We start from the raw sequence: 23,690 nt of genomic DNA, 5'->3' as shown, positions 1-23,690 counted from the left end.
AGGGTTGCCTGCAATGGTCAGCTTTTATTTATTTATGTAAAACCTGTAATCCAAAAGGACATTTTTTTTACTATAACTGCTTAAATGTTGTCAGTTGGAGTTCAGTTTCAGTTTGTTTGTGTATTTAAATCTGCTAGTGCATATAACACTCCCCTCCCCCCAGGCTAACAGTTTGACTGTCCAAAGGTGTCTCTGTTGCTCCTTCTTCCAGAGTGGACGTACTCTAATACAGTTGCTGTTGCTCCTTGTAGAACCACCTTTCTCTGCAAAAACAGCTGCAAATCTTTTTTTGGGTATATCTCTACCAGCTTTGCACATCTAGAGAGTGACATTTTTTTGCCGATTCTTTGCAAAATAGCTCAAGCTCTGTCAGATTGGATGGAGAGCATCTCTGAACAGCAATTTTCAGGTCTTGCCACAGATTCTCAATTGGATTTAGGTCTGAACTTTGACTGGGCCATTCTAACATATGAATGTGCTTTGATCTAAACCATTAAATTGTAGCTCTGGCTGTATGTTTAGGGTTGTTGTCCTGCTGGAAGGTAAACCTCTGCCCCAGTCTTCCCATCAACTCTGACCAGCTTCACTGTCCCTGCTGAAGAAAAGCATCCCCACAACATGATGCTGCCACCACCATGTTTCACGGTGGGGTTGGTGTGTTCAGGTTGATGTGCAGTGTTAGTTTTCGGCCACACATAGCGTTTTGCTTTTAGGCCAAAAAGTTCAATTTTGGTCTCATCTGACCAGAGCACCTTCTTCCACATGTTTGCTGTGTCCCCCACATGGCTTCTCGCAAACTGAAATTGGAACTTCTTATGGCTTTCTTTCAACAATGATTTCTTCTTGCCACTCTTCCATAAAGGCCAGATTTGTGGAGTGCACAAATAGTAGTTGTCCTGTGGACAGATTCCCCCACTTAAGCTGTGGATCTCTGCAGCTCCTCCAGAGTTGCCATGGGCATCTTGACTGCTTCTCTGATTAATGCTCCCCTTGCCCGACCTGTCAGTTTAGGTGGACGGCCATGTCTTGGTAGGTTTGCAATTGTGCCATACTCTTTTCATTTTTGGATGATGTATGCTCTGTGAGATGGTCAAAGCTTGGGATATTTTTTTATAACCTAACCCTGCTTTAACCTTCTCCACAACTTTATCCCTGACCTGTCTGGTGTGTTCCTTGGCCTTCATGATGCTGTTTGTTCACTAAGGTTCTATAACAAACCTCAGAGAGCTTCATAGAACAGCTGTATTTATACTGAGTTTAAATTACCCACAGGTGGACTCTATTTACTAATTAGGTGACTTCTGAAGGGAATTGATTCCACTAGATTTTAGTTAGAGGTATCAGAGTAAAAGGGGGTTGAATACAAATGTTCGCCACACTTTTCAGATATTTATTTGTCAAAAAAAACAAATGAAAATGATTTATTATTTTCCTTCCACTTCTCAATGCGGAACATTTCAAGGGTTATGAATACCTTTTCAAGGCACTGTACCTGGAATTCTACTTTAAATGGTCAATCATCCCAAGCTGGTAGTTAGGTAACGTATGGCTACAGGTTGGTTCAGTCATGCACTGGCTTCTTACAATTTTCTTTAGCTCCACCCCCTAAGGAGCCGCTGGAAATTCGCCCAGGTTCTCTTCCCAGTGGATTGCCCTGCAGCCAGGCACACATTCATAGTATAACAAATCTAGGGGTTGTTCTTTTTGTTGTTTTTATTGTTGGAGTAACATGGATAGGATTTAGGGAAATGAGTTTAGATACTACAAAAATGAGAACTATGTACAGGTTGAGGACAGTAAACTCCTTTCTGAAAAGTTGAAGCAGAAGTCCTTGCAATAGGAAACTATGGACTGGTAGTAGAAGCAGCCAAAAGCAGGCTTCTTTCTTTAGAGCACCAAGAGCAGCTTCCCTTCACAAAGAACTATATGGACTAAGCTCTTCAGAACACCAGCTGATGTCCCCTTTGGTCAAACACACACAGCTGACTCTCTAGCACAAGAGGGGTGGCAGCAGCCCATACGTCTCTAAGATCTCTTACAGCAGTCTGTACTCACAAAATATCCAGGGACACCTTTCTATGGTGATACCAGACTAGCCTTCAGCAGACCATCAGTCAGGAGAAAAAATGTACACTTAAAGAGGCTCCACAATTAGCAGCGTCAAGCATTTTTTCTTCCCAAAACTCTCAAAAATGCACTTGTGATGGGTTCGTTTCTTCAGCCTGTAAACACTACTCTACAAATATGCCTGTAAACACCTAAATGTGCATGGACACATAGGCTAAGATAAAGTTGCCTCTACAGGATGAAAAAACCCCAAAATGCCTGTATAATCCATGCACATTAGAAATTTTTTAAGCTCCTACATGCTATTGTGAGCATTTTGTTCTGCTCCTAGAAGCTAATAGTGTTATCCTATGTGTCCATGCACACTATTTTATGCTAGAAGTGGTTTTCAAGCTTCGGCGTAAGGAGCAGAAAAAAATAGTTTTTGTAGCGTTTTTGGGAGTGTTTTCCCAGCAGAAAAAAAAGGCTAAATGCTTCTAAACACTACTAAAATGCTCCTAATAGTTTTTTTGAGCATTTTTTACCTGTATTGTAAAAACGCAAATAAACTGCTAACGCTCCTAAAAACTTCTAAAAGCTACTAAGGTGTTACCACAAGCCAGAAAATAAACGCTATTATCAGCATTTTTCATCCAACGTTTTTTTCTAGCGTTTTGTGAGCTTATAAAAAATGCTAGTGTGCATGGAGCGTAAGCAGCATTTTTTATGTCCAGTGTGCATTAGCCCTAAAGGTTTACATACACTTTAAAAATCCCTTTATTCTACTGTAATGCTTTATCCAGATCCTAACGTGTTTTTACTAAAATGTTTGCAACAAAGAATTTGCTGTTATAGTATTAAAATTGATGAAAATAAATTTGTTGGAAATGATTAATTGTAATATATTATTCCACCTTTTTAACAGGAAGATGGTCCTCTTGGAGTGCTTGGACACCCTGTACAAAGACATGTGGAGGAGGAAAAAGTGTGAGACGCCGGATCTGTTCCAGTAAGACACCTCCTTGTTCAGGGCGATCCTTCCAAATTCAGAAGTGTGGAAGAACTCTTTGTAAAGGTGAGGAAAATATCACTGAGAACAACTTTAATTTCAAGTAGCAACAAAAAAAGGGGAATGTCAACAGAATATGCTGCTTATGTAATGTTTCAGTTAGAGATTTTCAGTATTCCCACTATCACCCTGTATTGGCCATTGAAATAAAAGCGCTGGTATCCGGTAAGAACATATGTCCGCCATTTACATTAATGATGCCCATAGCTGTTCCCTAGTGACCATCTTTAGCATCAAATAAAGGCTGAATTAAAGGTTACATTCCCTTAACTGCTTTACAGTCAAGGTGGATCAAAATGTATTGTTGTCTTTGGTCGTATGCCTCTGTCCACCTGATTGCCTCTGTTCACCTGACACATATTTATACATCTCCGCAAGTAAAAATACAAATTTTTAAGGCAGACGCCTCATCCTTGATATCCAAACTCTTTCTCCCCCAGTGTTTATTTACTGAACACTCAAAAGTGCTTTAAAAAGCCACTACCTCCTATTTTGGGGAATATGTTTCAATAAAACTTATAAAGCATGCATATCCATGTGCTAGAAATAGATGTCTGCATTGCCCAAATTTCATTCATCATTATTGTAGAAAAAAAATAGGGAATACGAGATAGTATCTTACTGGATGCTGTGGGTTAACATGCACTATTTTCTTCCCTTCAATTCAATTAAAGTGTCGCCTATAGAGATTTTTAAGTAACGAAGTTTGGCGTCATTCTATGAGTGTGCTTTTATTTTAGTATGAAAGTTCTATTATGTAATGTAATTTCATTTCATTTATTAAACTTAAAATTATTAAAATATAATTTTTATTATGAATGTATTATACATGTATTTATAATATAAAATATTACATTTATTAAAATTAATTTGAATAAATTAACATTTTAAAGCTACCCACACTTATTAAAATTTGATTGTTACATTTTCTTTAGATTTATAATCTCAAGTTGTGCAGTGCTATAGACTGATTGGAAATAAATTAAATAATTGCTTAAGTAGGCTCTCACACTTTCTTTTATTTGATCTGTTAGATTTGTGAAAATTGGAAAGAAATATTTAGTTTAAGGCTCTATCTAAATATTTCATCTAAATTATACCTAATCAGGTAGGCCCTTGCACTGCATAGTTATTAGTGAATTTTGCTGATCTAACAGACCAGATGTAATGAAAATTTAACATTTGTGTTTCTAGCCTTTGATTGAAAGATATCTATCTATTGAAAATGTTTTCCTTCTTTTTCAACAGAAAGCTCAGAATTGTGTCCTGGGTGTCATTGCAGTAATCACACTTTGTTGGGTAAAATCCAGAGCATACATGGCTTTGTCCTTCACAATGCCAAGGTGTTCATGAATAAGAAGATCCTTGGTGCAACAGACCAACATGGCTTGTTTATGTTAAAAGGGGTCTGTATGGATACTCTCTCAAATATCACTATAAAGATGGATGGATTCTCTTCTGTAACCTTGCAAAGCACGAGGAAAGAACCTAAGGTCTCCTATTTTGAAGCTGCTTTAAAGAAATTGGGTAAATCAGTTGCAAATGTATACATTTATTAACAGTTAAATAAGTATTAATAGTTAAATAGGTTTGAAGTCCACTTTATATATAAAATGAGGTAGATATAAATGTAGGATTGTCCATCATAGAAAAAATGTTGCAGATAGTAATTCAAAACAATCGCCTCCTCCACACTGCAACACAAATGCAACACACTGCACACAATTTTTTTTTTTATCTCCAGCTTTCCAGCCTAGAGGCGAGATCTGGGGACCTATTAAACCCCAGATCTTGCTGTAAAGAGGACCTGTCATGCCCTATTCCTCTTACAAGGGATGTTTACATTCCTTGTAATAGGAATAAAAGTGAACAAAAGAATGTAAAGGGAAAGTGTAAAAATATAAAAACAACAAATAAACAATAAAAAAAAATGTAAGGAGCCCCCATCCCCGAAGCAAACGCATACATACGCCGCACCCGCATATGAAAACAGCATTCAAACCACACATGTGAGAAATTGCCGTGCACGTTAATGCAAGAGCAATAATTCTAGTCCAAAACCTCCTCTATAACTCTAAACAGGTAACCTGTAAAAAATGTTAAAGCGTCGCCTATAGAGATTTTTAAGTAACGAAGTTTGGCGTCATTCTATGAGTGTGCGCCATTTTTTGAAGCGTGACGTGTTGGGTATCTAGTTACTCAGGGTAACTTCATCTTTCACATTATGCAAAAATCGGGCTAACTTTGGTGTTCTTTTTTTTTATTTTTTTTATTCATGAAACACAGTTCAGTTGAAAAATTGCTGCGCAAATACTGTGCGACATAAAAAGTTGCAACGACCACCATTTTATTCCATAGGGTCTCTGCTAAAAAAACATATATAATGTTTGGGGGTTCTGAGTAATTTTCTAGCAAAAAAAAATCAGATTTTTACATGTAGGAGAGAAGTGTCAGAATTGACTTGGAAGGCAAGTGGTTAAGCTATATGCATTATAGATTAATTCTGGTTAGTTATAGATATAGTGATATACAGATCACTTTAATTCCTATGCTGAATAACTTTGTTGGAAGTGATTTATCAAGCTAAATGCAATCTTTAAATTGTTTGCATAGCCAATTCTCAATCATGTTTATACAATATATAGACAGCCCATAGACATCTGATAATTATAGACCATCCCAGATAGTGATTGGATCAGAAAACATCTGAATGTCTATAGGCGTTCTGCATTCTGCATCTCCTACAGAAACTTTGTTTCCAGCAAAAAATCCATCTTTTTTCTTTTGCTCATATCTAGGTCTGGGTCGATCTGCTAAATTCCTGTGCTCCAGATTCTGCTATGAATACACTATATATTAACATTTACACCATTTACGCCATTTACGCCACTAAGCTAAAGCCTGATACACACTCTGTTCAACCTAGCAAAAAAAAACCTGTCAGCTCCAGTCAGAGCTGCTGTACTAACCATGCAAAATTAGTACAGTGATCTCCCCTGCTGAACTGTTGTGATCTGACAGGGAGAAGGCCCCACTGCCAGAACACTCCGATCAGTGATCTCCGCCATTGGCTGAGAGTGCTGACCGGGAGTCGGACGGCTGCTGGTTTTCCAGTATACTCATCCGACAGAAGCTGGCTTCTGTTGGACAGGGTGGCATACACATGGGCCGAATGTTTGCTGTTTTTTTTTTTTGACTCGGCCGATGTCTCCTGACTTTCAACGTGTGTACGGGGCTTAAGTGAAAATTCCTTTTGCAAAGTAAATTTCGCTCAAATCCTTGAAGGATTGGATATCTTTTTATGCAATTGTGAAAAGGTGTGGCTCCTGAACCTTTAAATTTACAGTTAGAGTTTTTAAAGATCCAGACAGCCCAAAAGACAGGAGGAATGAAAGCCTTGTAGGCCCATATTTTAGCTTTTTATTATAAAGTGGTAAATTGGGAGAGTTATTAATATTTCAGATAAAATAATGTTTTTTATACTAGTGTTGTTTTTTTTTTTTTACTTTGCAATGAGTGAATGGGTAAAGTACCCAAAGGCTTTATAACAGACATTAGCCGAAAATACAGAATAATGATAGATAATGATTCCCATAAAATCCCATAAACAGATAACTTTGATGGTATTTAAAAGGAAACTATTCATTGTTGATTCTTAGCTGATGTAACTGTGTTATAGTACTTAATAATTTTTTCAGAAAAACCATACATGGTACAAAATCCCTACTCAAAAATCAGAAGAATAGGACACAAAGTGACCCTGTGCTGTGAAGCAACTGGAAATCCAGTTCCCACTAAATAGTACTGGTAAGATAATGTGTGTCTATAACAATAAATTCAAAATGATTATTCAATAATTACATTTTCAATAGCAGCTCTTGCATTGAGGCTCTGTTTGTCTGATTGAAACCCTGGACTAAACCATCTGAGAAGGGAAGAGGTGCTGCTCTGATGACTCTGATTAAATTCTGTGAACAACAGTCTTCTTTCAGCACAGTTGAAAATGAAATTGAATAAAGTTAAAAATATAAATAGGAAGCTAGAGCTCCATCTGCTGTTTGAATAGAAGATTCACAATATTTCTGTATAATATTTCTTATATACCTGGCCAAAAACTATATTTCTTAGTACTGACCATAAATAATAAAATAAAAAATATGTACAAACTCATCAAACACTCCTTTTAAAGGTGCTATTTTTTAAGCATGTAGGCAGAATAAGACAACAGGTTTTGTAAACTGCTGAGGATTAACATAATAACAAGAAGCACTTTATGATATCTGCACAGCTTTAAACAATAACAACAACTTATGGACAGACAAGACACCAAACTTGCAACTGAGGGGCAAAAGGAAAGGTTTGTGAGCTCACATAGGATTTTACAAGAAGACAGACAAACAGAGTCCGGCGGACTTCCGACGGACTATCTGACTCGCCTACACATGACCGGACTTTCTGGCAAACTAGGTCCGCCGGTCATCCCAGCGGACTTTCGACGGAGTTACGGCGGACTTCCAAATGAACGGACTTGCCCACACACGGACTAAAGTCTGTTCATTTTGAACGTGATGAGGTACGACGGGACTAGAAAAGGAAGTCAATCTCGCCACTTTTATCGGCGAGATTGACACCTTGCGAGCACCATCGCAGAGTATACCAGGCCCTCAGGTCTGGTATGGATTTTAAGGGGAACCCCCTACGACGAAAAAAACGGCGTGGGGTCCCCCCAAAATCCATACCAGACCCTTATCTGAGCACGCAGCCCGGCCATTCAGGAAAGGGGGTGGGGATGAGCGAGCGCCCTCAACATGGGGGGGATTGAGTGAGCCCTCAACATGGGGGGGTAGGTGCTTTGGGAGAGGGGGCGCCCTGCAGCCCCCCCACCCCAAAGCACCTTGTCCCTATGTTGATGAGGACAAGGGCCTCTTCCCGACAACCCTGGCCGTTGGTTGCCGGGGTCTGCAAGCCGGGGGCTTATCGGAATCCAGGAGCCCCCTTTATCGGAATCCGGGAATCCTTTAAGCCCCCTTGAAATCCATACCAGACAACATTGTCGCCTCTTTCTCGCGCTCGCTGCAATAGGAAAATGTGTTTTTCCTATTGCAGCAAGCGCAAGATTATACCCTGTCGCCGAGAACCAGCGGGATAGGATCACGCTGGAAACATTCTCGCGGGCAGGTGCTGTAGCTGTCCTTGCTTCGTATTTGGTCCATCGGAGCAGCATACAGACGAACGGGCTTCCCGATAGGAACTGGGTCCGTCGGAGTTCCGGCGGAAAGATTTGAAGTACGTTTCAAATCTAAAGTCTGGCGGATTTTCTACAGAAAAGGTCAGTCGGAAGTCCGATGAAGCCCACACACGGTCGGACAGTCCGCCGAATTCGGTCCGTCGGACCAGTCCGGTGGAAAAGTCCGCTCATGTGTGCGCTGCATAAGAAATCATTTCATTAAGTAGTTGATGTGTATGGATTCTTTTTGGAGAATAAGGATTATATTTAATGTCACTTTAACAGGATGTAAAATTCAGCAATAAACAGCTGTGTAGATATAAATCCTTGCCTCAATTAGACCAAAAAGAATTGAAGGTGCCATCCCTAATAATTTAACCACTTCAGCCCCGGAAGAATTTACCCCCTTCCTGACCAGAGCACTTTTTGCGATTTGGCACTGCATCGCTTTAACTGACAATTGCGCGGGCGTGTGACGTGGCTCCAAAACAAAATTGACGTCTTTTTTTTCCCCACAAATAGAGCTTTCTTTTGGTGGTATTTGATCACCCCTGCGCTTTTTATTTTTTGCGCTATAAACAAAAAAAAGCAACAATTTTGAAAAAAATGCATTATTTTTTACTTTTTGCTATAATAAATATCCCCCAAAAATATATAAAAAAAATTTTTTTTCCTCAATTTAGGCCGATACGTATTCTTCTACATATTTTTGGTAAAAAAAATTGCAATATGCGATTATTGTTCGGTTTGCGCAAAAGTTATAGCGTTTACAAAGTAGGGGATAGTTTTATGGCATTTTTATTAAATTTTTTTTTTTTTTTAAATGGCGGCGATCAGAGATTTTTTATTGTGACTGTGACATTATGGCGGACATTTTTGACACATTTTTGTGACCATTGTCATTTATACAGCAATCAGTGCTATACAAATGCACTGATTCCTGTGTAAATGACACTGGCAGTGAAAGGGTTAACCACTAGGTGGCAGTGTAGGGGTTAAGTGTGTCCTAGGGGCGTGTTTCTAACTGTAGGGGGGATGGGCTGTGTGTGACACGTCACTGATCTCTGCTCCGATGACAGGGAGCAGAGATCAGTGACACTGTCACTAGGCAGAACAGGGAGATGCTTGTTTACATTAGCATCTCCCCGTTCTTCCTCCCCGTGAGGCGATCGTGGGTATCCCCACGGCGATCAAATCCGCGGGACCCGTGACCCGACTCACGGAGCTTGCCGCGGGCGCGCGCCTGCTGGCCGCCTCTAAAAGGGGAACGTACAGGTACGTGATTCTGCCTGTACGAGCCCTTCTGCCGCAGTATATCTACGTGAGGCGGTCGGCAAGTGGTTAAACAATAAGTAAAACATATGGAATGGGACTTTTAAGGCACCAAACTTACAACACAATAAATATAAAAAGCACATTTTATTATTGTCCCATCATTAAAGAACGGGACCAAAATGTCCAATATTCATATTAAAAACAGATATGTACAGAACGGTTATGCCCCGTACACACGGTCGGACTTTGTTCGGACATTCCGACAACAAAATCCTAGGATTTTTTCAGACGGATGTTGGCTCAAACTTGTTTTGCCTACACACGGTCGCACAAAGTTGTCGGAATTTCCGATCGACAACCACGCGGTCACGTACACCACGTACGACGAGACTAGAAAAGGCCGGTTCAGAACCAAGCGCGGCACCCTTTGGGCTCCTTTTGCTAATCTCGTGTTAGTAAAAGTTTGGTGAGAGACGATTCGCGCTTTTTCAGACTCGTGGCTTTCAGATCGTTTTCTGCCGTTCAGTTTGTGCTTGTGGGTTTGTATCTGCTCTTCAGTGCGTGCAAGCAAGTTCCGCGTGACTTTAAGTAGTCATTGTATTCTTGTTCGTTCGTTACTGGTTTTCAGGTCGCTCTTCACAGGCCTTGCTGTTCTTCAGTGCGTTCTGTTACTTCGTTCTGAGCAGCCGACCGTTTTCTAGCCATGTTTCGTATGCGTACTCCTCGTAGAGTTCGTGCTGTGCGGGGGCTTGGTGTTGGGGTCCTGACCTTGACACAAGTCCAGTCCATGAACAGGGTGGGGAGGAATTCATGGACCAAGAATTGGTTGCTTCAGCGTGACCAGTTCTGTCATATGCCTTTTCTCCGAGAGATCCGTGAGAATAATCCTGATGATTTCAGGAACTTTCTCAGGATGACGGACCCCGTGTTTCACCGTTTGTTGGCTTCGCTGACCCCCTATATTAGCAGGCAGGATACCTGCATGAGGCAAGCCATCACTCCGGAGCAGAGGTTGGTCGCTACCTTGTGGTATTTGGCCACAGGGAGAAGTCTGCAGGACTTAAAGTTCTCGACAGGCATCTCCCCCCAGGCTCTGGGTATCATCATCCCAGAGACCTGTTCTGCCATCATCCAGGTCCTGCAGAAGGAGTATATGAAGGTAAGATTTTTATCCTTTTATATCACATTTTATTGTATTGAATGTTTGATAATATATTGTATTTCTTTCCTCATTCCCTAATTACCATGATTGTAATATGCTGTGAATGTCCCCTTTGTCCTCATGCATGCTGGATTTTTATGTAATTATTATTTTATGTCCTTCATACATATTTGCCCTTCAATTACCTCTCCAGCATGGTGTCTCCTGCCCCTATATTAACCTCATGTAGTCACTTAACAATGTATTTTATCTGCTCCATAGTAGTGCTTTACCCCAAACACCCCCTAAAATGTTTGGAAATGTTATTTTTGATTTAAATTCAGGCAGAGTGCCAGAGGCTTTTTTTTGTGGTGTCCCCAAATTTTTTGTAACCCTCCCTCCCCCAACTGCTAAGTCAGCTGATCCCAATTCTCTATCCTCAATCATCTATCTGCTGACTTTGCCAAACCCATACACACTATACCCACCTCTTTAGTGCTCAGATTTATGGATGAATTCCCCAAAGCATGTAGTGCAAGGGCCTGCCTGTATACTTTCCAATGGTACTGTTTAAAGTTTTTGTATCCTATTATTATCTTGATAGGTAATAGCAGAATGTTCAAATGTGCCCAAATGTGTACAGTGTGTATTTATATCTTTGTATTATGACACTTCTTACCTGTCCAGTGGTCTGCCAATAGTGTAACTAAGGATGGGCTGTTCCAAGTAATACCCTGTATTTAGGCATTCATCTCTAAATGAAGTGAAGAGGGTTACCTGTCCAAGAGTTCCCCCTCCTATAATGTTAGAAATGGCCCATGAGAGGGGGGAGGGGGAATATGATAGGTGTACCTTATACTTTGTTGTTGTTAAATTCCCCTTAGTAAATGCTATCTGGAGGTTGCCCCAGAATGTTTGTGTATAATCTGCTTGCAATGTATCTGTGAAAAAATAGTAATGTTTATTGTTTTTTCCTCAATAGTTTCCTTCCACGCCACAGGAATGGCAGACTGTGGCCTCCCACTTTGCCCAGAGGTGGGACTTTCCTAACTGCGGAGGGGCAATTGATGGGAAACACGTCCACATCGTCCCACCACCCAACTCGGGGTCGTACTATTATAATTACAAGGGGTTTAATAGTATAGTGATGTTGGCGGTGGTGTCGGCTAATTACGAGTTCTTGTATGTGGACGTGGGGAAGAATGGCCGGATGTCCGATGGTGGAGTGATCGCCCAGATGGAGTTCTACAGGCATCTCCAGAATGGCAGCTTGGACTTGCCACCTCCAGAGGACAATGTTGAAGGTCTCCCATTTGTGTTCGTTGCTGATGAAGTGTTTGCGCAGGGGGACCACCTGATGCGGCCATTCCCGATGAGGACCCTCACGCCGGAACAGAGGGTTTTTAATTACCGGCTGGCCAGAGCCCGTAGAGTGGTGGAGAACACATTTGGAATCCTGGCCAGCCGGTTCCGATTATTTCTGACACCCATCCATATGGCGGAGTATAAACTGAACCATATAATACTTGCCTGCTGTGTTCTCCATAATTTTTTAAGAAAAAATTCAGCCAACTATGCTGGCTCAGTTGGGCCTGAGGCCGGGATCCCAAATCCATCAACACTGACAGCGCTTGAAAGTGGCCGTCCTGGCTTGCCCTCCCTGAATGCCCGTGATGTCCGGTTACGATACCTGGAGTTCTTTGCGGGTAGGGGGGCTATCAATATGTCAGACAATCTGTGACACCTTTTTCAAATAAAAAACAACCAAAAGAAATTCTTGGTGGACATTTACTGCTTGTGTTTGTTTTAGCTGACCCTGACAGAAATGTGTTGAGTGCAGAAAATGTCGTGATTGGGTAACCTTATAAAAAACAGTGTTGGCTGGTACTTCCTAAATGCAAAAACACATTTCACTACAAGTGCACTTGCAACTGCACTGAACCTGCACTTGTAGTGCAAAGTGTATTTGCCCTTAGGAAATAACCCCCATTTTTGCATAAAACAGCAATTACATCACCCCAAAAGTGTTGTAGTGTTGAGACAATAAACCACACATTCTTGAGTAAGGCACTTTTTTATACCTGCACAATCACATGTGCATTTACCAAAGGTTTTTAAAACAAACCAACATGTTTGTTGTATAACAATGTTTGCAGTAGCATTATCAAAAATCGAAATATCCATTTCAGATAAAACAGGCCTGTGTAAAACCAACAAGAAAGCCAAAAAACTTGAACTTACAAAGTTCACATTAGGTAAAACCTGAAGGCTATATCAGACATCAGTATTTAGGAACTGGGTTTGATATAGCGTTCAGATGGGGGTAAATCACCCCTGGAAAAGCCAAATTTGGAAGATGCACACCAATTTACGAATGTCAACATGTGCTATCTGCCATCAGGGGGGATCAAGGGACGTGTTTTGGGGGAGCAAGCCCTTCCTCAACGCAACTTTATAATTGAGGAAGGGGTTGCACCCCCAAAACGCATCCATTGATCTCCTGTGATGGCAGATAGCACATGTTGGCACACTGTGTGCATCCTCCAAATTTGGCTTTTCTAAACATTGAAAAAAGTTTTGTAAGATTGGACCACGATAAAACAGGTGATTTTGTGGGGTTTAAATTCGCCCCAAAACATCAATGATGTTATTATTTTTTTTAATAACATCACTGATTTGTTGCTGGATGTTTTGCAATTGGAGATTACACCCCATGATCTCCCCGATCAGTATCTGGGCACTTTCAGATGTAAAGCGTTCTCTCTCCCTCACATCACGATCACCTAAAAAGAGACAAAGGACAAAAAAAGGTCTCAAAAATCTGCCACCATCCATCTCTTTTACCTGAGCCTGTGGTCGCAGACACTCACCTGTTGTGGTGCCAATTTCCACCACATCTTCTTCTTCCTCCTGCTCTTCTTTTTGGGTTGGTATTTCCCCTTCTTCCAGAGGTGGGGGGTCTCTGGTCTCCTGGGATGAGGGGTGTCCTCCGAGTCTTTTCTCCCCTATGTAAAACAAAAATGGTATAATTAGCACACAGATATTTGATGGCCGAACTAGAAATAGGAAACATTGCTTGGAAGTGGGGTACAATTGTCTATTTTAGCCGAGTTCCAAGATGTATATTTTTTATTGCCCTTTGTCAAGCTGCAATACTTTACCTGTTTTGTACAAGCTTCACAGATGTAGCCCCCCCTGTAGTATACACTGGAGCACCTGTGTGGCCCCCCCTAATAAAAATGGTGTTCTTGTGTCCCACACTAGTGCTCCAGTGTCCAGATGTGAAAACAGCTGCTCAGTGTCCTCTCCTTACACACAATCTAGTTTGCATTTCATTCTAGTAACAAACCCATCTACACAAACAAATATTTGGCATCCAAGTAGGCCCCAAAAAATGTGTGAAAATGCATATGGCCTAAACAATGGTGTTCTAGAGGCCGAAAGAAAAATGTTTGATACGAACGAATAATGGGCCCATGAACATTAAAGTTGCCCTTTTTAAACGTTACAATTAATAAAAGCATATGGAGCAGAACGAACGTAATAAAGACAGAAAGAATAGGAACACAGCACAACTACTTACTTTTTTGCAGCACTCTCCGGATCTTTCGGTACTGCTCTGGCTCTCTCAACTTCAGGTCCGACCACCGCTTCCTGAGCTGATCTTTAGATCTTCGTACCCCGAAATTCCTTTCAAGACTCCTGACCACTTTCGCCATGATTTTGGCCTTTCGGATGTTGGGGTTGGGGTAAGGCCCATATTTTCCGTCATAGTCGGACTTCCTCATGATGTCGACCATCTCCAACATCTCCCCAAACTACATATTTGTGGCCTTAAAACGTCTCCTTCTGGATCGGGACGTGCCTGGATCCGGACTTTCCTCCTCCTCATTGCTAGAATTAGCACGCACCTGCTGTAACTCCGCCATCATGCTCTTCACCCACTGCGCCGAACGAAAAGGGGCGGGGAATAGACTAGAAAGAACGTCAGGGGCGGGCGGAGTTACACGCATGCGCAGTGTGTATAAAGCGTTACACGCGTGCGTATTACGTACGATCTGTGAGCGGAGGAAGGAGCATTGGACGCACCGATCGTAAGAACGAAGGTAAGAGACAAACTTGTGCCTATACTGCTTCTAGATTGAGGCCTATATTGTAACAAGATTAGGAGAGTTTTGTGTGACATTAGGCTTTGTCTTGTGTTGTGTCTTGCAGTGAACATGGATATCTTAATGAAAGACAATGACTTCATGTCAGTATTCGTAGAGATGCTAAGTGAGCTGCCATGTCTGTGGGAGATTACCCACCCCCATTTCAAGAAAGAAGCAAAGAGGAAGGCAGCACTGGAGCAATTGTGTGAAATTGTGAAGCAGGTGATCTCCACGGCAGACATCACTTATTTAAAGATTTTCATTGGTGGCCTGAGGAGCACATATCGTAAGGGAGCGCAAGAAGGTCCTGGATTCACAGAGATCCAGAGCAGCAGATGACATCTATGTCCCCAGGATGTTGTACTACGACAGGCTGCACTTTCTGGCAGGCCAGACTGAACCCAGGCCATCCCTCTCCAGTCTTCCTTCCACGCTTCCTTCCCCCCTGGCTGAGGCTTCTGACGCCCAACCTGGGCCTTCCAGGCGATATGTGGAGGAGCCCAGCTTGAGCCAGGTATAGCATTACTCTAAATATTTCTGCTTGTCCATTCAATGATGTTAACTAGATGTTAGTTGGGAGTACTAATTTAGGATTGTGATTGATGAAGAAAAACATTACAACCATGTCCCTTTTTTCATACACAGGGAAGTCTCAGCCAGGAGGTGGCCGGGCCGAGCCGGCTGGCTGATATCAAGGTCACTCCACCCCCCCTGAAAACAGAAAGTGGCAGTAGGAGGAGTACCCTAGAGGAGGCTGCTATAGCATTCTTTTGGAGGGCTACAGAGGTCCTGGGAGCACCCCACACCATGCAGGAGAACATTGCTGCCTTCATAGCCTATAAAATGCAGAGGATGGAAGAGGGACAAAAAGCCATGTGTGAGGCCCTCATATCGGAGGCTCTGGAGAAAGGTATGAGGGGCCAAATTACACCTCACATACATCTTTGGGATGGTCCTCCTCCTCCTCCTGCAGGTCCTCCTCCTCCCTCTCCTCCAGGTCCCCCCAGTCCTCCTCCAGGTCCCCCCAGTCCTCCTCCTCCTCCAGGTCCTACTCCTCCTCCTGCCACATCTCCAACTGCACAGCCACAGCCCGGAAGGAAGCGTGGAAGGAAGACCAGACAGTGATTGCCCTGGGTTCAGTCTGGTCGGCCAAAAGATGCAGCCTCTTGTGGTACCATAGCCTGGGGACACAGATGTCATCTGCTGCTATCCGAGTCTCTGTGAATCCTGGACCAGACTGCCCTCCCTTACATATGGACTCCTCAGGCCACCAATTTTGATGTTGAAGAATTGATGTCTGCCGTGGGGGTCCCAGGCTTCGCTAATTTCTCTTGTTGATCCAGTGTTGCCTTCCTCCTTGTTTGGTTCTGATCCCTTAATAAAGGATTTTTGTTTTGAATTATACTCTCCTATGTGTTTTACTTCAAAAATGACAGTTGGTTTGTGAGGATTCAGGTACATTTCAAATATACAATGTGAAATGAACAAGGGACACCAACAACAAACAATCTCCTTAAGATTAAATAATAAAAGATATCAATGGTGTTGGGGTAACTTGACACACAAAACACACACAAAAATATTCGGGAGTAAAAATAAAAATAACATTGAACAAAGATCAGCCTTGGAAAAAATCCAAACATTAAAGAAAAAAAAAGGCTTAAAATCCAAAAAAAAAAAAAAATTAAAAAATATAAAACTGTCAGATGTGACAACTAATAACAATATATTCAGGGAATCCCACTAAAAAAACACAAATAAAAGTTTGTGAGAAGTGTGTGTGAATATGAGCAGCAAAACTACTTAATTCTTGTCACATTATAAAGAAGAAGAGAGTGCGCTGTATTAAACCATTTTTAACATTGCAGCGTGACGAAAGTGCTGTATCCATTGCGAACGCTAAGTTTACCAGAACGAGCTGTCCCGTGTCGGAATTTCTTCTGAGCATGCGTGGCACATTGTGCGTCGGAACAGGCCACACACGGTTGGAATTGACGCGATCGGATTTTGTTGTCGGAAAATTTTATCTCCTGCTCTCCAACTTTGTGTGTCGGAAAATCCGATGGAAAATGTCCGATGGCGCCCACACACGGTCGGAATTTCCGACAACACGCTCCGATCGGACATTGTCCATCGGAAAATCCGACCGTGTGTACGGGGCATTAATCAATATGTATTGAGAACCACCACACAGAACCACGTTGAGAACCACATTGTCTTGTGACAATAAGTCCAATGAGTTTCTACTCATAGAGAGTATGAGTTTTCTTCAGGGTGTTAGTAAAGTGGTAGAATCTGCAACATTAATGCATATTTAAAAGCAGATCTTAAGTATTTTTTTCAACTTTCCATCTATTAAATCTTCTGCCCTTGTTGTTTTAACTTTGGATAGTAAAATATTTTTTTTCAGCAGTAAAATACCTTATACAGCCCACTTCCTCTTTCTTGTCTGGTAAAAAGCCTAGGCTTCTGACATCATGCACAGCTCTTTCTCTCACTGTCGTGAGAGTTTACCTGGAAGGGAGGGGGGATGAGTCATAACAGGGCCAATGAGAGCTGCAGAGCTGGAGGTGTGCCTCTGCGTGTGTCTGTGCAAATCCAGGAAGTGAACAGGCGGCAGCTTCAGCTGCCCACAGTTAAAGTGGATGCAGCCAGACAGTGGAGGGAGATTTCTGCAGCATATTTGGCAAATACAGAATCACAGTATATATAAAATATTATGCAAAGTGGTTGGAGGGAAGCTTCAGAATGGCAAAGATGTTTTTATTACAAATTATGTGAGCAGACTGCAGTTCCTCTTTAAGACTGCACATTGAAGATGTTCTGTGTGGTTGTTCTCAATATATATTGATTATCTGTTCTGTGCATATCTGTTTTTATTAAGAATATGTTTTTTAATGATGGAACAATAATAAAATCAGCTTTTTATATTTATAATGATTGTGTTGTAAGTTTGGTGCCTTAAATGTCCCATTCCATATATTTTTCTTATTGTTTAAATTATTAGGGATGTGGCACCTTCAATAATCTTTGGTCTAATTATTTAATGAAATGATTTCTTACTCTGTTTTTCTGCCTTCTTGTAACATCCTATGTGAGCTCACAAACCTTTCCTTTTCCCCCTCAGTTTCCTATGTTTAGAACACGCAGTGCACATTAGTTAATTTCTGTGAACCCTACACATCCCTGAGCCCATAGAATATAGTCCGTAATTCATCTTGGGAGCGAGTAAGAGAGGGTGGCTATATACCTTCGTACAGTAGGGCAATGGAAAACAAATATAGCCCCCCTCTAAGAGGAAGTCATATCACAGCAGAAAAAAAAAAAAAAAATTTGGAGATTTTGAGGAAGCTGAAAGCATTTTTTGATTACACGCATACATACATTTTTAGAATACACTCTTGAATACATTTCTTTAACAACTTGCTATCCAGTGCAATTTTTTTATTTTTCACACGCCTTCAAATCAGCATTTTTTGCTAGGTAATTACTTAGGAACCCTCAAACGTTTATACATTTTTCTGAAAGGAGAGGCCCTGGATAATAAAACAGTAGCTGATAACAATTTTTATGTTACTCACAGCCATTTATCAATCAAAGGCAATTTTTTACAATATACTGCCCAATTTTTTTGGTAAAGTATAAAAGATTATGTTTTCTCCAGTAAATAGATACCAAGACTCAAAATTGTACGTGCCCATGAAACGGCGACTAACGACGGTACCTAAGATTTTTCATAGGTGATGGTTTAAATGCCTTTACAGGTTATCACTATAGAGCTTATCATAAATGATGTCCCTAGAATTTTTGCTCTTACTGTGACGTTTACCATGTCATCTCACATGTGTGGTGCAATCGCTGTTTAACAGCTTGCCGACCAGCCGTTGTCATTATACTGCGGCAGGTCGGCCTGTTCCCGCAAATCGCCGTAGCTGTATGTTGGTCCCTTTAACAGCTATAGCAGATGCGCTTGCACGCCGGCTTCATGGTGGGGGAGCTGATGTGCGTGGCTGGCGGCCGCAATGTCTGCCGGCCACCCGCAATCGCTCCACAGAGAGCCAGAACGGAGATCTGTCAATGTAAGCAAACAGATCCCCGTTCTGACAGGGATGTGCAGTGATCGTCTGTTCCTAGTGATTATGAACAGCGATCTCTCTGTACTCCCAGTCAGTCCCCTCCCCCCCACAGTTAGAAACACCTCCCTAGGACACACTTAAACCCTTGATCGCCCCCTACTTATAAGCCCTTCCCTGCCAGTGTCATTTATACAGTGATCAGTGCATTTTTATAGCACTGATAGCTGTTTAAATGTCACTGGTCCCAAAAAAGTGTCAAAAGTGTCTGATCTGTCCGCCTCAATGTTGCAGTCCCACTAAAAATTGCAGATCACCGCCATTACTAGTAAAAAAAATGCCATAAATCTATCCCCTATTTTGTAGACGCTATACCTTTTACGTAAACCAATCAATATACGCTTATTGTGATTTTTTTTTTTTAACCAAAAATATGTAGAAGAATACATATTGGCCTAAACTGATAAAGACTTTTTTTTTATTATTATTTTTTGGGATATTTATTATAGCAAAATTAAATTGTTGGCCTTTTTTTGTTTATAGCGCAAAAAATAAAAACCGCAGAGGTGATCAAATACCACCAAAAGAAAGCTCTATTTGTGAGAAAAAAGGACATCAATTTTGTTTGAGTACAACTTAGCACAACCAAGCAATTGTCAGTTAAAGCGACGCAGTGCCATATCGTAAAAAATGGCCTGGTCATTAAGGGGAAAATCTTCCGGGGCTGAAGTGGTTAAATACACGCGCAGGACTAACGTGCATATTTGCATTTGTGTGTATGCACAGGGACAGACGGGTGTTTTTACTTTTTTTTTTTAATATGTTTACACTTTTTACATTTTTATTTATTAACTTTATTGCTATCACAAGGGGGCTAACAAGCTGCCTATGTGATAGTTTTGAGCAGGTGACAGGTACTCTTCATGGAGACCTCAGGTGACTATTAGACCCCAATGTCCCCCTTGCCCTCCAAAGCAGCTAATCAAGTACATATTGTGCTTGATTAGCTTCTCCACAGGCTGTAGCAGCCAGGGAATGACAACTTTGAAACCAGAAGTGATTAAATAATCATCACTTCCAGCTTTATTAGTCACAGAGGAGATCAGGAAAGAAGGTGATTATGGCCCTTCTCACTACAGTAAAAGTGATTAGGAAGCTGCAAAGCTCCCAAAATCACTTTTACTGAGCAACCGATTGCCAGTTGTAAAATATGATACCAAGCTTACAGCTGCTGCTATTTGCTGACAAAACGTTTTGGCGGTCAGTAAGTGGTTAAAGTGAAACTGAACTGTATCTGAGCACCACAAACTGAAACCGCTATGTAATTCACTTTTAATAAAAACTCCATGAAGACTCATGGGATGTATAACTTAATTTTGGCCTAGGCCAAAAATCAGAAAGGAACTGAAGAAATGTAAAAAATACAACACATATAATATAAAATGTATAATAATAATATATTTATCTATTTATTAATGCTAGCAGCATACGGATTAAAGATAGTCAATGTTGATTTAGAAAGTTTAGAAAACCTTTAAAAAATAAAGAATCACTTTAAAGTTCGTGAGTATTTGCTGCACCCATGTGCACCCATGTGCTCACACTGCCACCCATCATAATAAACACTCCCCAGGCAGGAATGCTACAATAAAATCAGCCAACATAGCACAATCAAGTGGTTGTAAAACTGACCCTCTTATCTGCTCTTATCCAGTGCCTCTTCCCCAAGGGGTTCCTGTACCTAATAGTGGATGTTGTTCAAAGCTGTATTGGATAAAACTTCAGTCCAGTGCTACCCCATAAAATATTTCTCTCCACAACTAGTTGGAGCAGACTGTAGTCTGTTATACCAGACTATTGCTGTGCAAGCCACCTAATAATACCATAGCTTTGGACAGATTTGGCTGTTTGCTCACTTTAATTTAGGATACAACATAAGCAAGGCTGTAGAAGGAAATTATTATCTACAGAAAGATGATACAGAGATTAAGGCAGGCCATAGATGATACGATTTCCTTTACTGCTAATCGTTCGATTCCCCCATCAGCACAGTCAGGGTTGATGGGGGAATCCCTCCTGCGGAGCAATTGTGGGGGCGCTGGGAGCCATCCCGGCTGGGAGAACACAGTGATTATTGCTAGCAGCTATAGCCGCTGGCAATAATTGTATACTAAAAATCTGACAGGCTGGTTGTACCCAAGTTAATCAATGGATCAACTTAGGTACAATCAGTCCTAAAATACATGGTTCAAATCACAGCCGGTCCCTGATGAAACGGCCGAGATTTGAATGGCCAGCTTAACAGTGTGTGGCTCTTGGGTCAGAGTACATGAAAACTGCTCCTTCTCAGTCTGTTTATCTAAAGCTAGGTTCACACATATGTGGTCACAGCAGCCTAGTCAAATGAAAGGGCTGCTGTACCTGTGAGAAATGCAGGGAAAAGGTCCCTGCACCTTTTCCAAAACCGCAACTGCACAGAAACCGCATTGTACTAAGCCTTTCCATGCATAGAAAAAAGGCACCAAGGTTTCAATTTGCTATGTAAACAAGCCATTTGCTGCTTTCTTTTGTGTACCCTCAAGTTACCTTCGGGATCATGTCAAAACTGTTTGCACTTTAAAATCACAAATTGTAACTTTGTGTGTCACAACCGCCATAAGATGGGCTTGCAAACTGACAAAATAAAGGATCAATCTGCTTCAAATGGCTATATGTTCACAAAAATACAGTACCTCCAGTATAAAGTGACATTTAATGAGGATGGTAACGACTGGATTTTTTCCAGGGATGTACAGTTGTGCTCATAAGTTTACATACCCTGGCAGAATTTATGATTTCTTGGCCATTTTTCAGAAAATATGAATGATAACACAAAAACTTTTTTCACTCATGGTTAGTGTTTGGCTGAACCCAGTTATTATCAATCAACTGTTTTTAGTTGTTTTAAATCATAATCACAACAGAAACTACCCAAATGACCCTGATCAAACGTTTACATACCCTGGTGATTTTGGCCTGATAACGTGCACACAAGTTGACACAAAGGGGTTTGGATGGCTATTAAAGGTAACCATGCTCACCTCTTATCTGTTTGCTTGTAAGTAGTGTGTGTGCATAAAAGGTCGGTGAGTTTCTGGACTCCTGACAGACCCTTGCATCTTTCATCCAGTGCTGCAGTGACATTTCTGGATTTGGAGTCATTGGGAAAGCAAAAGAATTGTCAAAGGATCTGCGGGAAAAGGTAGTTGAGCTGTATAAAACAGGAAAGGGATATGAAAAATATCCAAGGAATTGAGAATACCAATCAGCTTGTTCAAACTCTAATCAAGAAGTGGAAAATGAGGGGTTCTGTTGAAACCAAACCAAGGTCAGGTAGACCAACTAAAATTTCAGCCACAACTGCCAGGAAAATTGTTCGGGATGCAAAGAAAAACCCACAAATAACTTCAGGTGAAATACAGGACTCCCTGAAAACATGTGGTGTGGCTGTTTCAAGATGCACAATAAGGAGGCACAGTAGGGCTGCATAGTCGAGTCGCCAGAAGAAAGCCATTACTACGCAAATGCCACAAAGTCGCCTGCTTAAAATACGCCAAACAACACAGAAAGCCTCAAAACAAGCCTCAAAACTTCTGGCACAAAGGCCTATGTTGAAAGGTACACCATTTCTACTGTGAAACACTGAGGTGGACCGCTGATGTTTTGGGGATGTGTGAGCTACAAAGGCACAGGAAATTTGGTCAAAATTGATGGCAAGATGAATGCAGTATGTTATCAAAAAATACTGAAGGAACATTTGCATTCATCAGCCAGGAAGCTGCCACGGGACGTACTTGAACATTCCAACATGACAATGATCCAAAACACAAGGCCAATTCGACCTGTCATTGGCTACAGCAGAATAAAGTGAAGGTTCTGGAGTGACCATCTCAGTCTCCTGACCTCAATATCATTGAGCCACTCTGGGGAGATCTCAAACATGCAGTTCATGCAAGACAGCCCAAGAATTTACAGGAACTGGAGGCTTTTTGCCAAGAGGAATGGGCAGCTTTACCATCTGAGAAGATAAAGAGCCTCATCCACAAATACCACAAAAGACTTGAAGCTGTCATTGATGTTAAAGGGGGCAATACACGGTATTAGGAACTGGGGTATGTAAACTTTTGATCAGGGTAATTTGGGTAGTTTCTGTTGTAATTATTATTTTAAAAGAGTAAACACAGTTGAATGATAATAAATGGCTTCAGCCAAACACTAATCATGAGTGAAAGAAAAGTTTTTATGTTATTCATATTCTCTGAAAAATTGCCAAGAAATCATAATTTCTGCCAGGGTATGTAAACTTATGAGCACAGCTGTATGTGCTAAATGAGTTATTGGTGTATTCATCTTAGTGTTCATGAACCTTTGATTAATCCATTGAAATGATGAACAAGTCTTCTAGTTTAATTCAACACTCCGTACTTAGAAGTAACTCTTCCTATTCGTGTTACTGAATATTTTGCTTTCTACTACAGGTATCACAATCGAACATTGCTGGACAAACAAACACTCAAGTATGACAAAAGTTTAACTTTAAGAAACATTCAAACCAAACATGGAGGGATATATCAGTGCAAAGCAAGCAATGGAGTGGGGGTTATCAGGTCCTCTGTAGCCTATCTAAAGGTCATAAGTAAGTAACCAATGCATTTATTGTCATATATTT

General features: G+C 41.1%; 1 protein-coding gene across 1 annotated transcript in view; it reads left to right on the top strand.

Annotated features, from left to right (window-relative positions):
• Positions 1-23,690, top strand: part of CILP2 (cartilage intermediate layer protein 2) — a 78,334-nt gene that overhangs the window by 50,817 nt on the left and 3,827 nt on the right. Inside the window, 4 exon segments of the mRNA XM_073592268.1 lie at positions 2,972-3,121; positions 4,364-4,642; positions 6,814-6,922; positions 23,500-23,657. Coding sequence (XP_073448369.1) covers positions 2,972-3,121; positions 4,364-4,642; positions 6,814-6,922; positions 23,500-23,657 — 696 coding nt within the window.

Source organism: Aquarana catesbeiana, linkage group LG01, assembly GCF_042186555.1.
Source record: "Aquarana catesbeiana isolate 2022-GZ linkage group LG01, ASM4218655v1, whole genome shotgun sequence".
NCBI lineage: Eukaryota > Metazoa > Chordata > Amphibia > Anura > Ranidae > Aquarana > Aquarana catesbeiana.
This window is presented reverse-complemented; position numbering and strand designations above follow the sequence as displayed.